General features: G+C 47.3%; 1 protein-coding gene across 2 annotated transcripts in view; it reads left to right on the forward strand.

Annotated features, from left to right (window-relative positions):
* The first annotated feature begins 526 nt into the window (after positions 1-526).
* The window catches only part of SLC4A4 (solute carrier family 4 member 4), a 149,285-nt gene continuing 133,032 nt past the window's right edge, over positions 527-16,779 (forward strand). For both annotated transcript variants that reach the window (XM_084263508.1, XM_084263507.1), the window contains exon 1: positions 527-600. In XM_084263508.1, the coding sequence (XP_084119634.1) occupies positions 528-600 (73 nt within the window). In that variant the 5' untranslated portion in view covers position 527. The remainder of the gene's footprint in view (positions 601-16,779) is intronic.

Below are 16,779 nucleotides of genomic sequence, written 5' to 3' on the forward strand. Positions count from 1 at the left end.
GGCTGGCTGAAGCCTGGTCTCCCACTGAGCAGTTGAATGCGCATGTGTGTCTGTGTAGTATGCGTGCTTGCTTCTGTACAGGGCTCTGCAGCCGAGGGCTTTTAGAAGAACTTGAAAGGGAAACTGGATTTCTGCACACTCTTGGCTGTTGCACAGACAGCCCCAAACTTGCCTCTGTGTGTACACATCCTTTTATCTAAAAAGGAGAAAGGAGGAGGGGGTAAAAAATCAACAACTCAAGAAACAGGAAAAAAGCCCAAAGACTTGTAGCCGGGATTACCCTTCTCACACCTGTCACCCTGATGTCCTCTCAAGGTTAGAATTGGAGCTACGCGAGGCCAGCTTAGACCAAGCGCTGATCGGAAGGAGCTCTATGAAGGAGCAGCAGGCACTGGAAGGAGAACCGGATCGCCCACAGGAACATGAACAACAGCCTGCAAGTTAACCTGCCCAGGACCTGGGCTGGTTCAAACAGCTCACTCCAGGAGAAGTCTGAGCATTCCTTTTTTCTTTTCTATTACTATAGGATGGAGGACGAGGCAGTGCTGGATAGAGGGGCTTCCTTCCTTAAACATGTATGTGATGAAGAAGAAGTGGAAGGTAAGAGACCTTGGACGGCTGGGGAGAAAGGGTTGCCTTCACCATTTGTGTTTGCATGTAAGATGGACATATTTGGATAGCAGACACAAAGGGTGCCTTTGTTTTGCCAAGTAATTAATCCTAAAATCGACGGAAACACTGGTAACCTTGACAGGGGTGAAGCTGACTTTTAAAAGAAATCCTCTTTTTCAGTTTGGGATCAGGTATTGTTACATGCTGCTGACATGCATTTCCACTTCCCACAAAGTTGTGTTTGCTGTGTCTTCCATAGTGGCCGGGAAATACCAGAGCTAGTTGGTTTTCTTCCCTCTATGAATATAGTTTTGGCAATGCTTGCGTATCACCACTGCACTTGGAAGTGCTGGAATCTGGTGGCAGGTGTCGCAGATGGAGAAGTGAACTGGAAAAACTAGCAGAATTCGTACCAGCGGTCGGGGGTGAACACTTGCCTGGGTTATCCTTTCAGCCTAGGAGGCATAAAGAGAAGGTTTTTCCCTTCCACAGGGGCTTTTTAGCAGAGCAAACGGTTTCCTCAGTTTTTAGGAAAAGAATTGACTCCTTTGAAAGTGGTTTTATTTTATTTCTAACTAAACATGTTCTGAAACACACTACAGCAAAAGGAATTTAAAGGAGTTTCAATTAAGGTTGGTTGCGAAAAACGATTAAGCAGACAGGAGTGATTTATTTGCAGCAAATTTTCTATTTCTTGTTTTCTGAGGATCAGTTTACTATGTGCTTGATAAACTAGTGGGGGGTGGAGGGAGGAGGACAGGACAATAGGACAGGTATTCCACCAAGAAGGGAAAGGAGGCTGGTATTTCATCTCACACTCCTATCCTCCTCCCATTGACTAAGGTATGTAATTTATTTCCCATTTCTTCATTTGCAAGCAGATGCCTGTGGCTTTTTGGCTTAAAACACTTTGAAAGGTGCAGGCTTACAGCCACGCCATCGCCACTGGTAATGGATGGTGAAGGATCAAGCAGTGCAAAAGAAAATCTCAAAAAAATAGTTTAGAACACTTCCAGCAAATCAACCAGTTTTTTCCATGAAAAAACCTGTGTTTTCTGCCTGTCTGGTATGAAGTAATCTGCATTCAGTAGCTATAAATTGTCACATTGGGGTTAATTAGGCCATTTGCCATCTGCAGGGTTAGAATGGCAGGGGTTCTGTGTTGGCCTTTTGCTTGTAGAGTAAGGGATACTTTGGCAGAGCAGAAACTTTTGAGGGAAGAGGGGGAGAATATTTCTTGTCTTCTGCTGTGATAGATGCTGTCACATGCTGTTGTGGGATGAGCTGCCCATGTCTGGCGCTCCGGAAATACAACACAAACAGTTGGTTGTGAAGAGCGTTGTGGGAACGTCCTTTTTAACTGTGTGCAGGTGCAGAGAAAATGGTTGTGGTTAGTGCTGTAAGGAAGATCTGTCCGTGCGGTGTGGTTATCACCGTGCTTCGGTGTAGATAACCTCCTCTGGTTTAGTTGGGCTGACAGAGCAGTTGCAGTTCATCTCGCTGCGGTGAGGAGAAGAGGGGGTGAAACAAGCATTTGTAATTGCACTCGACAGGCTCCGGAGAACTGTGGCTGCTTCTCTGATCCTCTGGAGAGGCTCGGAGCTGCGTAACTGGCTAATTCCCTTGTTCGTGCTGAAGGCGGTGCCTTGGTTCTCACCAGGCTTGTGCAGGTGGCCTAGCTAAATCTCAAAAGGAGCTGCTGAGGTGGTGGGGCTGGTGCTGATGCCGTAGCATCTCTCAGTGTCACCGTGGGTGGGTGGTGCCTGGATGATTCGGGTGGTGAGCTGGTGCTCAGCCGCTCCGCTCTTCTGGCGTGGGACAGCCTTAAATTCACAGTGTCCCTAGCAAATCTGGGGCGTTACCACAGGGAAAGTAAATGGCAAAGACTTGGGCACTTTCAAGAGCTCTGATTTGCCTTGGAGGGGAAGATTTCCAACCTGAATGAGTCGTGATTCTGCCCATGCCCTCAGCTGCATCTACCTCTCCGCACAGCTATGCGCACTGTATATAAGCATGCTCAATGTATGTGTGTATGGACACACACACCTCACGTACAGTTGTAGTTTGCATGGGTAGAACAAAACATAGACTCACAGACTGGTTTGTGTTGGAAAGTACCTTTTAAAGACCATCTAGTCCAATGCCCCAGCTGTGGGCAGGGACACCCTCCACTAGCCCAGGCTGCCCAAAGCCCCGTCCAGCCTGGCCTTGAACACTGGATCTCGCTGTCTTCACAGGGAAGGATTTCTGCCTCAGGTCTGCTCTAAAGCTACTCAGTTTCAGTTTAAGAACCAATGGAAGGGCTAAAACCTCAGGTTGAAGACCTTCATATGACGGTGGTACAGATAGTTTTAAGTCTCCCTGCTAGATTTCTGCTCTGCAGGAGAGGTGATCTCGGGGAGGAGAGCATGTCGAGAGACCTGCAGGTGTGAGCTCTGAAGTGCTCTCCATCACTCCATCCACTCTCATGGTATGGTTACAACTTGCTTTTCTGAAAGGCTTATGGTGGTGGCACCCTCTGTAGAAGGAGGTAACAGTAAGTGGATTTTTTTACCTCCAGGTGTATTTATTTTTTTGATAGTTCTTATTTTTATCCTGCTTTCATAAGGAAGCAACATAGATACCATGAAGTGATTTGTTTCTTCTGCCTTTTCTTTCCATTCCTCTCCCAATAATTTTTTGCATGGTTAATTTTGATTGAATTTCTCAGGGAGGTTCTTTAAAGCTACCCTTAATTTTGCCAGTCTTGTGGGGGGGACGACCCAAGCAGGGAGCAGAGACAGTTTTCTTTTCCCTCTGCTGGGGTAAGGGGAATCGTAACCTTTACCAGAGAACTGACAGCGTAGTGTTAGGGCAGTGGGACGTGGGGATTCCCCAGCTGTGGTACGTTGCAGGGGTGAATGGGAAAGCCTGCCTGCGAGACATCATGGCATGCTTAGAAAGATGAAGATAGAATTTTCAAGTTGTCATTTTTGAGCATCCCTCTTCTGCATGTTCTTTGCAAGAAGAGAGAAACAGCGTGGTGTTGTTTTATTGGTAGCTGATGGCCTCACATTATGTTGGTGAGATGGAGAGAGCAGCTCAGAATTACCACATCACTTATTAATTTCATTCTATGGTGGCTTTGGGGGCGAGGGGTGGAAGAAGGACTTCACTTTTTAAGGAGGGGGAAAACTGAGATTTTCTGGTCAGTGGGATGTTGAAACATTTTCAGCTTGGGGCAACTGTCAGTCATGACTGTGCCAAGGAAATGTAGTGTTAATACAAACCACACTATACCTGACAAAAGTATGTCTTTTTGGCCTGGTTCCACAAGTTGTGTAATGCTCCTCTAAGATGGCACCTCAGTTGGGTCCTACACTGGAATGCGTTGCTGTTTTGTTAGGGATATCAGCTTTTGAAAATCATTCCATTGCAGCCCCCCCAGCCTGTGTCAGTGGGACGGCTTGGCTGATCGATTCAGTAGGAGTTAGTTAGGAAGAACTTTGCGGGCCCTCACTGCCGTTGCCCATAAGCACCCCGGACTGTGACTTGGCCAGACGAGCGTGGAAGGAAAGCAAACATGAAAACGTGGGCTTTCCTGGGGGAAATCAGGAAGAGGCACTGGCCCAAGCTGAACCTCTTGTGTGAGAAAAGCATTCCCATTCATTTAGAGCACTGCACGTTCCTTTCCTTGAAGGTAATGACATGCTGCTGTAATGCCACTCTTAGGAGTGCTGGTATGTGTGACATAAACGGATTACTTAATAACCAATTTTGCAAGAGGGGAAAAGTAAAGCTCCACCTTATCCTTTGAGATAAGGTATTCTTGGCTCTTGAAGCATAACTTCCCCCGGGCTCGCTGCCACCCGGACTTCATGGTGGGGTGGAGGATGCTTGATTTCAAGTCTGGCGACTCCCTCGCTGGAAGGGCCGAGGAGCGCCCTGGCTGCCCGGCTTGGGCATCTGTCCTGCATCTTGGGGGTTTGCCAGACAAGGGATCGAGCGCATCTCTTAGGAGTGAATTCAGGAAAAAACAGGGCGGAAAGTTTTTCGTGGATCCTGTTATCGTTACGGGATTTACTGTAGAGAGAGCTTACAGTGGGGATTTTGTAACAACTTCATGTTGTTACAACAACTTTATCCCATGTTAGTGCTGCCCACACTTTCTTCCACCTTGCTGTCTGTTCTCGACCCTGTTGTGTCATTGCACTTTGCTGGGAGAAAGCTGTGGGATGCCATAAGCCTAAGAGCCTTGCTTGATGGTTGATCAATGAGGAGAGAAGTTGAAAGGGTAAAGATAACTGTGAAAATCTTTATCTGTGTTAATAGCAGGCAGAAGGTAGGAGAACTGAGCTGTATTTACCTGTGTCCTTTGTTTTCTTTTCCTTCTCTCAGCCCCACCCTCAGTTTTTTTGATCGCTGACTGTAGGCAGACCTCCTTTTTTCAGAAATAAGCAGAAGACCCGCTTCGTATCAGAGTCTTTAACTGCTTCTGAAATAAATGCGATTAAGGCATGAATCGGATAAAATCTCAGAGATAGAGCAGGCTGTGTTTTGCTTTGACAAAACCAATTCAGGCTTCACCCCAGCAGAAGCAAACTGATGAGGACTTGGGCACTGCCTTTTTGTTTGCTTTTCGTTCAGCAGCTGGGGGAGCTTGGGAATGGCAGGCACAGATTGGGACCCAAACCCTGCCCCACACAGCTAGTGAAAACCCAGACAGGTGGTTTGCACTTTCTCAGCTTTGAAGTATCTGGGTGAAAGATTTCCCATGAGCTTCTGCCCAGCTTTAATTCTCCATGACACTTTGTGAGATGCTGAAACACACTGTTAACTGGTCTGTTTCATAAATGAAAAGGTCTAGTGCTATGGCTTCCGGCTTTTGATAATATGGTAAATCCGTGTGGAAAAGTTGGGAGTGGTTTCTCTGTGTGTGTATATTAACTAAATCAGCAGCACAAATGCTGGAAGGTCTGTGAAACATGAATCACTCGTGGTTTGTTCAGAAATTACTGTCATTAAGATAATATATCACTTTTCAGCTATTTATTAGTCTGATGCTAGTAAATCTACAGGTGTGCTTTCTATTGGCAGATTGCAGCAGGCATCTGTGTTCCCCCAACATTGCATGGGCTATCGTTCTGGTCACTGGAGATGTCTTTTCATCTGTTGTCAGGCATCAGCACTCCCTTTGAAACTGCTGGAGTTGTGTGCAAAGGTGCTGATACCAACCTACTCCAGGGTCCGTGGGAAAAACTGCAATCCAAGTTCAGGTAGTGATAAATTGACTTTATGTAAGGTAGCGATAAAGGGGCTGCCTGTGCAGGAGAAATTGAGAAAATGCTGCAGGGGCAGCTGAGTCAATATACGATGCGGTTTGCCCAGTGCGAAGGAAAGGTGGTGTTTTGAGCACTGATAAGTTTTGCACTGACACAGGTGATTAGCATAGGGCACGTGGCAGTGAAGGAAGGTGTTTCCGTGCCATTCTGACAGTGACCAGCTTTTTTCCATCTCTGGTAAGTTTAGAAACAGCCATCCGCTCTCTGACCAGGCTGAAAAACTAGTTAGGGCCATGCTAATTCGAAAGGTGATCCTCATGTGGCACCTTTCAGCCTTTGATGGGAGCAGCTTCTCCGAGAAGAGGTTTTCATGTGCTGGGGCCATCCTGAAGCTGCTGGTCTCTTCCAAGAGATGATGTTGCGCAGTAGTCCAGTCCAGGAAAACAGGCCTCTATTGTCTCATTGTGCTCATGATAACAACTCTACAGTAAAGGTTGAAGTTCTCTTCTGCTTCAATTTCTGTAGATACCACTGGCTGGTGGTATCGTGTGCACGTGACGGTTACGTGGTGGCTTGGTCCTCTCCTGGGTCATTGGGGTTAGGATTCGAGTCTAGGTCTGTCTTCTCCCACCTGTTGTAGTATATACCCCCCTCTGGATATGACAGTTCAGGGTGGAGATTGAAGGACCAATGCTGCTTTTGCCCCAGATGTGCTGATTACCCTTCCTGAGGTTTTTTGGGACATTTAAAATTAAAAGTTTACACAGAATATATTGGGGAGGCCCAGGCGCAGGGGTAAAATAGGTAGTGCCGGTGTTTGCTCTCCTTGGCTGTATTTAGCAAACTCTGGCTTTGCCTGTGTGACAGATGGCTAAGAGATGTACCCCATGCCATAAATCGAAGTGTAGAGAAGTAGTGAAGGCAAATGATGGAACACACTTGGAAAACAGGGGAAGATAGTAAGGCAGAAAGTGGAAGGTACCTGACCCCATGTCAGGGTTGGGTTCCTTGAGACTTGGGCTTCTTTAAACTTGGCCACATCAGTCAGAGCCTTTGTGTACGTAGGGAACACAGTAGTGTCCTTCCCTCTTTTATGTGTGCCCAGAACTGGTGGAGCTGGGCTTAAACTGGAAACTGTAGGGCAGTTTCTATAGCTTGTTGGGCTAAATGCAGTCTGTACGCCTGTTTTGGTCATTTTCTCTTCTTCATGAAGGTCTGCCCTTTCCTTTCCTTTGGGTGACATCCCTAGTCTGGTTGCACAGAGCTGCAAGAACTTCCTTAGCAGTAAAAAGGGGCTGAGAAGGGAAACGTGCTGCTGGAGAGGCATCAGGAGGCCTTTGTGAAAATGGGGTGAGCACCATGGTGTTTGCATTCCTTCTCAGTGTCCTGCTGGCAGCAGCTCAGCCTTCTAGTAACCCCGGCTCCAGCCGCAGTCCGCCTTTCATAAAACACACCGCAGCCTTTATGTGTTTAATTATAACTCCAGCCTTGGGATCAAGGTTGGCTTGCAGCGCGGCGGTTTCTCTCTGTCGTGAGGTGGGACTGCAGCACCGAGCAGTTATGAGGGCTTCCTACGAGCTGCCTGGTGCTTTGCAAACCCAAGGAAGCAGGATGGAGGTTTCAATAGATCCCTGCCTGGCACACTGCAGTTATATGTCTTGGGTTTGTTGCTACGCTGCGCCCAGCCTTTGCCGTTTGTTCTTCAGGCTTTGAGCCATGTGCTACTCCATGCAGGGATGAGGAGCCTGTGCTCTAAAATGACTATGGTGTTTGCTGTAGAGTGCTGGCTTCAGCAGTGTGCCTTCCTGTTGCTTGTCCACAAGTGGTAAACCAGCAGCCAACCTCTGGCACCTAGAGAGCAGCTGGAGGTTCTTTCTCTGAAATTGGGACAGCACTTGGATGCCTTAGTTGTTATACCACGGCTCTTAATTGTATTGGAGGATGGTCTGAAACCTACCTGTATCTGTGAACTTGATATGCCAAGTACCGTTTGGCATTACTTTAGTCAGCCTTGGTAATTAATAAGATAGGGATATGGGAAATGAGGCCAAGATTTTTAGCCAAGATGGGCTATTTTGGGTGGGCGTTAGGGGCATTTTGTAAGGGGACATAATTTTAAAGGAGCTGTGGTTGGTGGTCAAGGCAGATACCAGAAAATCCAAAGGTACGGTGCTTCCAAACAGGTTGGCATAGCTCCCCTCCTCCACCTTCTTCCCCCTGTGTTCTTCAAGTCTTCCTTTTCATTCCGTGGAACCCAAGCAGTACTGGCCAGATTAGATCAGATCACAGCAGGACAGGTTCGGTGGCTTCTGTAACCTCTCACAGCTCCAAAGAAGAGAGAAAGAAAAGCAGCTTATGGGGTTGTGGGTAAGAGTGGCTTATATAAAGCTCAGTGAGAATACCCCAAATGCATATTTGTTGTTCTGCCTAAACAGTGTCCACCTGTTAACTCATTGCCCGCTTCCATATATTTTCCTGCATGGTGCAGTACTTGATAGTTGTCATTAATGTGTGTCCTCTGGCCTTCATATTCTGATCCTATCCTACTGATTCCTCGTGTAGTTTTTGGTGACTGATTTGGCCTGCTCCTTCTGAACAAACAGGATTTGTAAGATCAAGAAGTCAACTGCAGACCTCACTTCAGTTTTTCATTCTCTTTTCCTGTTTAGGTATTCCTGGCTTGACTTCATGTGAGCTCTTGTAAAGGTGTCCTGTTGGTGAGGGCTCAGTGCTAACTCACTTTTAAAACATGTTTCATTGGAGTGGCCTCTGAATCTTGTTAGGAATCTGGCAGTTCAAGTCTGGGTCATCCATCGGGCGCAAGCATATGTTTGAAGTTGAGAAATGCAAGCTTCAGACAGATGGCTAGAAAGACTCTCCTTCTGGCTAACTATAGTGTTCTTACATGGGAACCTTTTAAACACTCAAGAGGTCACTTTACGTGAAGATTGAACTGACCTTTTGAAGATACTGAAGTTCTAGAATCCCGAAGTTATAAAGGAAGAAAAAAAAAAATCTCCAACTTAGGTGTTGTCTTCCTCTCCACAGCTCAGTTCTGTGGCCCTTGCAGTGGCTTCAGTAAAGCACTCATTATTAAGGTGTGAAGTGCAGGAACAAAACCACAAAAAATAATCTTTGGCCAAGTTCCCTGCTCAGTAAAGTTACTGCATCTTCATTGCTGCTGCTGGCTCCTCTCTTGAATGCTTTCATCTTAGCTGTGAATTCAGGGTTCTTCTGTCAGAGCTGGCAGAGAAGAGGCCCCCCCCTGTTTCTAATCTTGTCCCTTCTTATTTTGTGTCAGTGGCTCAGGAGCAGCTGCTTTTCTTTTTGCCCTTTACAGCATCTCTCTTGTTGCGGGCTCTTCTCTTGATGGCTGTCACAAGGTTGTGAACCCCCTCCTCAATTTTATGGCTGTCCTTTGGCAAGTAATGGCTCAGGGCCTTCTTCATCTCAGGCCTTTTCAGCTACCTGCTTACAAACCCATGCTTCTTTATTCCAGTTTTCTCCACACAGACATGATTTTTTCTGCTTCTCCCAGGCAGTCCATTACCTGGCATCCTTTGCACAACCCAGGCATCCACCTGCCATCGCTGGTCCTGTGGCAGTCAGCTTTCTGTCCCTTAAAAGTCCTTGGGTTCCCTTCAGGGAAGCTTCATGTGGAGAGATGTCCAGGTATCACTACTGCCAGGCGTGCCTGCATGTTTCTGCACTGATAAAGTCCGTACTGGGACATAACTGTATCCAGTTTATGCAGGCTGCCCTCTTTTTGGAGGGAGTTGAAGCTTTTCTGTGCTTCCACTCCTTGACAGGTCTGTTGTGCTGTTGGGAGCAGAAGGAATCTGGTTTATCTCTGGCTGCTGTACTAGCTTGTTTAGATTTTGACAAGCAAAAGTGTTCAATGAATCCTTCTGCTGTTTACTAGATCGATAAGACTTTACTCACCTGGAAAATGAGTCACTTGGCTATCAGGATGTTCTGCAAACCCTGCAGGGACAGAGTGGTGACCTGGGAGTGTGCCTTGTCAGCCCAGCTGGAGGATTGCTTCTGCCTGGGATTGTTTGGAGTTTCAGCACCCACGTTCATCTGCATTAATGGGAATGATGCTTAGTACTAGGGAAAACCATCGTGGTTGTGTCTCTACTGCACAGAACAGCCACGTTTGCTGACAGGTCTTGTGGATTTCCAGGTCGTTTTTCCTACCTGGAATTTAAATCGTCCTAATGTACCATTCATGGTATTACAGGGTTTGGTTTTTGTGCTCTGTGCTGTCATTTGTGTGGAAATCAACGCTCTTTCTTCTCGGCCCTGGGAAATCTTTAGGTGTAGTCTGATTATATGGGGGAATGACACATCGGTTACCACTGGTGCGAACAGTTGTCTGAAGTGGGGTGTTTTGCAGGCTGGGTGCCTCATCCCATGGGTCCCCTATCATTGTGTGTGCATCTGGATGTGCAGAGCGACAGCTGTGCCCCAGTGGGGCTGTGCTTGCTCCTCTGCTAGCCCTGGCACCTGTAACCCCTATAAAATCAGGTAGAGTTAAGGGCACTTGGCACGTGGCAGCGTGGCCTTTTGTTCTTATTTCTTGAGCTGATTTGAAACTAAGCAGGGCTTAGTTTGGGACTTGCTTAGTGCTACTTTTAGTAGCTCCCCTTTAAAATGGATCATCCCCGTGATTTATTTGTCCTTCTGGGCCATCAGCTTTTTATGTCATTTATTTCCTCTGATTCTCACGCAAAAACAAGAAGTACCCTTCTGCTGCCACCCTGGCTTTGAAACGCAGCCACTAAAAGCTGCACTGGCCCAGCTGTCATTGTGGTGGCCTGTTGGCTAGTGCCACGTCTCACTGGGTGCTTGGCAGTACGCTGGCACCTTCGTCTTGGCTGTGGAGGTGTGCCATGCCATTGCCTGCTGTCAAAGCACATGGTGTGCTGCATCCCCAGCCTGCCTCATGTGACTTCAGAGCTGCAATAGATGCAGATGCCTAAATGTTAGACATGGCTGCAGAGCAAATTTTCATCAAGTTAGCTACTTTGTTAGCAGTAGGGGTGAAAGCTGTGCGCTCCTGGGACGTGTTATGAGCCACACCGTAAGTAAAGCTTCCCCACCCTGATGATATGCTGTGTTTAGTTCCATCCTGATACGAGACTGATGGCCAGGCTGTGGAGGTGGGCAGAGAAGGGCACACCTTGACCTGCCTCTCTTTTCTTATCGGTCAGCCGTGCCCCAAAGTCAAATCTCTGGGGCGTCCCAAGTGAAGTCCTGCATTCAGGTGCCCTGAAAAATCTCTCCTAGTCTTCTCTGAGACCCAGGGAAGACAACAGGTGCCCGGCACAGGAGGCGTGACAGGTCAGAGCTTATGAAGGAGTCAGTTGTGTAGACATGTCAGCTGTAACCACAGGAGCTTGTCCAAGCATGATCGGGGACAGTGTGACTCTCCCATTTCTTTGGGAAGGAGCCAGGTGAAAACTGCTAGTACTCAGCTTGCTTTCAGTGCTTTATACATGTTTATCGTGAGGTTTGGATTTAGTTTCCTTCTGAGGTACCAGTCTGAGGTTCTGCATGGGCTGGTCTGACCAGCCTCAAAGTCTCAGTAACCCCAGATGTATGGAAAGGGATTCCTTCTTGGATGTTATGCACCAGGCATGCTTTATCCTTTGATCCTATAACTTTGGGCATCTTTCTCCAAATTACCAAGTTCTGGTTTTGCTAAGTAAAAGCCATTCCACTGTCACCATTTTCTTAAAAGAGCCGGTGCTGAAAAACAGAGAGTATCAGAAAGTGATCTCTTTCCACTTGTTCCTTTGGCTGTATGTAGCTGGAAGGAAAAGAGAATTTCACTGTTAATGCAGTCTTGGGCTTCAGGTCTGCACCGGGTCGTGCACTGAGATTGCAGAAAGCTGCAGGCTCAGTTCAGTGTCTGGATGAATGCAGAGACCTCAGGCACAAATGGTGTGTGAGTGGGTTTGCTGCGGTAAAACTGACTCAGGGCATCTCCTGTGCCCAAACTCTAAGTCTGGACTCTGAATCATGAGCTGCTATTCCTTAATAGCTCTTAGTAAAGCAAAAGGTGTGGTTTTAACCAAAATTTTTTCTGTGGGAAAAATACCTGTCAGACAGTGAGTACTTCTAGCTCAGGTAATAATCAGATGAAACAATTTCGCTCTGAGCTTTGTGCGCAGTCAAGTTTCTCCTTGGGCAGAAGCAGCTAAATTCAGATGTTTTGGCTGCAACAGGTGTCGGTTCATGGGAAGCCATGACCCACCACCATCCTTCAGCAAGGAAACTGTGCCCCTTGAACCTGCAGGCCTGGCTGTGTGCCTCTTAGCAACGGGATTTTTGTGTTGTGAAATACGCGCCTCTGGTTAGCCAAAACAGCTCTGAACATTACTAGGTGCATGCAGAGGCTACTCGTTTTCCTGGGGAGGGTGATGGGAACAGCCTCCAGAACAGGCTGCCAGTGCACCAGGCCCACAGGAGGAAACTGGCAATTAGCCTGGGCCGGGTGTATGAGAGAAAATTACAGCTGAGCGGGACCTGGGTTACCAGAAGTTTAGCACTCGGCGCTCTGCCTCCCATCCTCCACCAAGCCGCTGGATAATAGCGCAGCGCATGTGTGTCACGTGAAATTTATCGGGCATTGCCATTTGTAGTTGATGGTTCTCATGGGAAGGGCTGTTACCCTGGTGAGTAGGAAATGTCTCAGAAACCCCGTGCATTGAGAGTACGTGTCAATTGTTTCCTTCCAGGCGCTTTGGGAAGGGAGCCTAGAAGTTTATCTCAGCATTTGCAAGGATATAAACAGATGCCAAGCACTTCAAGTACGCAGAAAAAGAAAATGTCTTGCCTGGCTTCCCTGAAGGGACTGGGAGCTGGCGGTGGGGGGGGAGGCCAAAAAGCAACATTTAGGAAGTCTCTCCCTTGCAGAACAGGGCAAATCACTGCATTACTGCTATACACACAGCCTGTGTGTATACTGTTGGGTTTCACGTTACCAAAATCTGTACGGTACACATGTGGTCAAAAGATTAAAGAGATTGTCCGGTTCTGTTGGCAGCATATTAAAGTATTAAGACTACAGGCTTACTATGATGTGTTTTCTATTATCAAGCTGACCACAGAATTAAAGTGAGTCCAAGGAGGACGCCGTTTCAACACAGATACTGGAATCGCCCTGACCTTTTGCATCAGGCTTTTGCATGTGATCTTGGCTGTAAGAATCCCTTGGGAGCAGCTACCGCTGCCCTGTCCTGTGGCCACACACGCTCAGATAGGATTGCTCCTTCCTTCCAGTGTTGATGCCATCTGCCGTGTAAAAGCTGATGCTTCCAGTTGCTGTAACAGCTTTGCTGGTTTCCTTTGTGGGTGCTGATCCGTAAGGTCTCACTGTCAATGTCTCCAACTTCCGTGTTGCAGCTCTGCCCCTTCCCACTGAGGTGTGTGACTGTTTCTTGGAAGTCACGGTGCTGGCACGCCGGGCTGGAGGCAGCAAATGTATGTCACTTCCTCTGTCCCAGTTGTGCTGCCTGATTTTGGACCTTGTTCAGCCTTGGATTTCTGTTCCTTTTTTCTGTCCTGCTTCCTGTGATGGGAAGTTGTCAGTGTCTGGTACTGTGCTGGGCACCTGTACAGCGGCTGGCACCCAGCTTGTCATGGTGTCCTTTCAGTATCTCAGCCTGGACAATACAGGCTAAAAAGTAACTGTACGTTCACCCTGAAAGATATTCACTGGTGCTTTATTTTTGTTAGTTTGTATTGCAATATGGCAAACACTATAGATCTGTGTATTTATGCTGTTAACTTTAGCCACCAGAAGGGTGATCGAGCCATCACAGGCACTGCTGCACCATCATGGGTGAGAAGGGAATTTCGTCATGAACCTCTGCTTTCTATTACAATTTCCACATATATTTTGGCTCTGAAGTCCTTTGTTAGCACACTTGAGTTCCACTCTGGGGATGAACATACGTTTTCAAGTGTTCATGTTGGAGGACAATTTTATTTTTCTTTTCATTTTGTTGATCTTTGAGAATTAAGGATGAAGGATTTAAGAAGCCTTTTTCAGATGCTTTTTTTAATACTTAAGTAACTACAGCAGCCTGCATTTAAAATTCCTGCTTCATCGTTCCTGTTTGCTTTTCACAGGAGCTACTGCTTGGAGATACGTTACCTCAGTAGTCTTAGAGTCAACTCCCAGACTGGTTCAGACAGGAAGAGACCTCAGAAATCCACCCAGTCTCACCCCCTTCCATGGGCAGGGACTCCCTACGCTATTCCAGGTTGTCCAAAGCCCTATCCAGCCCGGCCTTGAACACTACCAGGGATCCATGGGCATCCACAGCTTCTCTGAGCAACCTGTGCCAGGGTCTCACCACCCTGACAAGGAAGGATTTCTGCCTCTGATCCAGTCCAAATCTCCCCCTTTTTAGGTTACACCTATTTCCCCTTGTCCTGTCCCTCCCTGTCCTTGAAACCAGTCCCTCTCCAGCTTTTGTGTACCTGCTTTAGGTACTGGAAGGTGCTCTAAGTTCTCCCCAGGGCTTTCTCTTCTCCAGGCTGAACCACCCCAACTCTCTGAACCTATCTCCATAGCAGAGGTGCTCCAGCCCTGGCATTATCTTCGTGGCATCCTCTGGACTTGCTCCAACAACTCTGTGTCCTTCTTGTCCTAGGGACCCCTGAGGTGGATGCGGTACTGCAGGGGAGTCTCCCCAGAGACTCCCTCAATCTACTAGTCACGCTGCTGGGGATGCAACCCAGGACACGGTTGGCTTTCTGGGCTGCGAGTGCATATTGCTGGGACATGCTGAGCTGCTCATCACTCAACACCCCCAAGTCCTTCTCTTCAGGGCTGCTTTCAACCCATTTTCTGCCCAGTTGTGGACAGGACCTTGCTGGGCTGTAGGGCACATATGTAGATGTGTATGAGACAGTGTGATGTGCATAGGGTATGAGATGTTTTCTTGAGCTGCCAGCCCCATCCTTGCACATGGCTCACAATTCCATTATTTGCAAAGCCCTTGGGGAACTCAGCTAGCTATTTTAAAGTTGCCATCAAGGAGGGCCGCTCTGGTGAAGCAGCTTTTTAAAAGACCTCGTATGCTTTCAGTGTGAAAATTCACATGCAGAAAGGTGAAGGACTCTCCAGATGTTGCAGCCGGCCTCAGAAGTGTGTGGAATTTGAGATGGCAAATGCAGGGTCGATTTGTTGTGGAATCTGTGTATTTTGTGCCTAAATTTTTAGTTGCTCCTCTGTAATGCGGGAAAATTGGTGGGGAAGGGTCAGTGGTGAGGGATGGTTCTCTATCACTTTCTCAGCTATGTGACTTTATCAGGTGAAGCTGGACTTTTCCGTTACTCGCTTGACTTCATTCATACTTCTGAGCTGAGGGGAGTATGGCTGCTGCAACAGAGACATGGAAGCAGCTGTTAGCTGAATGGAGAAGTGTTGCAGGGCTGTGTCCGCTAACGCAGAAGCACGTCTTGTCTGGCTTCAGACGCTGTTGCTGCCATCTTGCTGGGGTGCCTACCCATTTGGCAGGTTTCAGGGGTGATGGGACTTCATGCTGTGAAGTGTGTTTTGTGAGGCTTTTGTCTGAACATCCTTCTGTGGCAGGTACCTGTGGGTGTTGGAGTCAGGGTATCTTACCAATGCCACAGCAGTCACAGAGGTTGAAGGCTGTTGTTTGGGGCGGGTCTCCCCTCTCTCTGGGGAGGCACCTTCCGAATGAGTTGGGGTGAGACTGTGCTGCAGGATGGTGTGCATCTCCCTAGAGCTGGATCCTCTGCCTTTGGGTGAATACATCATCTGGTATGCTTACAAGGGACTTCAGTAGTGCTGTATTGTTGCAAGGTGGAAGAGTGGGCTACAGATAGATGGATGTGAGGTGAAAGAGACAGTGACTCCACAGAGGGACAGCTCTGCAGAAGCACTCTGCTGTGAGTCGAAGTAAATGACTGTACCTACAGACAAATACATTTACTTTCATGCGTGTTTGTGGCTGGTTCATCCAGCTAAATGTGCTCCAGTCAGTAATACGGCATGTGTGGGTTTTTTCTGACACGCTGCACTTGTCTGCACAGAGACAGGAGTGGGGAACCCAAAATGTAGCCAAAACCATACAGCTATCATTTAACAAGAAGTAGACCTGAAGGACCGGCTTTTAAAGCTTACACTGAGGTGTCTGAATTATCCGGACACAGAAGATGGCACGTAAATGCTTTCTGTAAGCACAAGGAAGGATATTTATCCAAAGCTGGCAGGAGTGCAGGAAGCCCTGGAAATAAAACGTTGTTATCAAACTTATCAGGAAGACGTAATGATTGGCAAATGTGGTTTAAGTGCTTTAGTTTGAAATGAAAATCTATATGAAAGGGAAAAGGCGTGCTTTCTGTTTATAGTCAGCAAGTGTAATTTGGCACTTACTCTTTTATTACTTAATTTTTAAGTACTTAGCAGTTCACCCTAAGTTATGTTAGTAGTCCTTCCTCATCCGCTCTGCGGCAATAATACCCTAATGGCACTTTGACGCTTGTTATACAACGGGCTGTGTAGTCAAGTGGTGTAAATTTATTTGCTCTAAGCTCTTCAATTAAGCTGGATCAGTCTGCCAAGGTAGGTGTTAGGTCCAGCTGGTGTATTTGTTAAAACAAATGGAAAAATTAATGTAGGATGTTTCTGAAGAGCACCGTATCCAGTATATATAAAAGGAGTGTGGTGGCCTTCTCTGGGTGTTATTTTCAACCAAGTCTCAAGGACGGAATAATTATCCGAGGGTCTGCACTGCATGCACTCTCAGAAATGATTGTCCAGGGATACTTTTCCAAATGGTAGCTGAAGCGCTCCTGTCTCACATTTGGAGACAAGAAACGTAGTGCTAATTAATGTTAGGCCAGCAAAGAAGTGTAC

This window comes from Gallinula chloropus (genome assembly GCF_964237585.1).
Source record: "Gallinula chloropus genome assembly, chromosome: 4".
In the NCBI taxonomy this organism is placed as follows: domain Eukaryota; kingdom Metazoa; phylum Chordata; class Aves; order Gruiformes; family Rallidae; genus Gallinula; species Gallinula chloropus.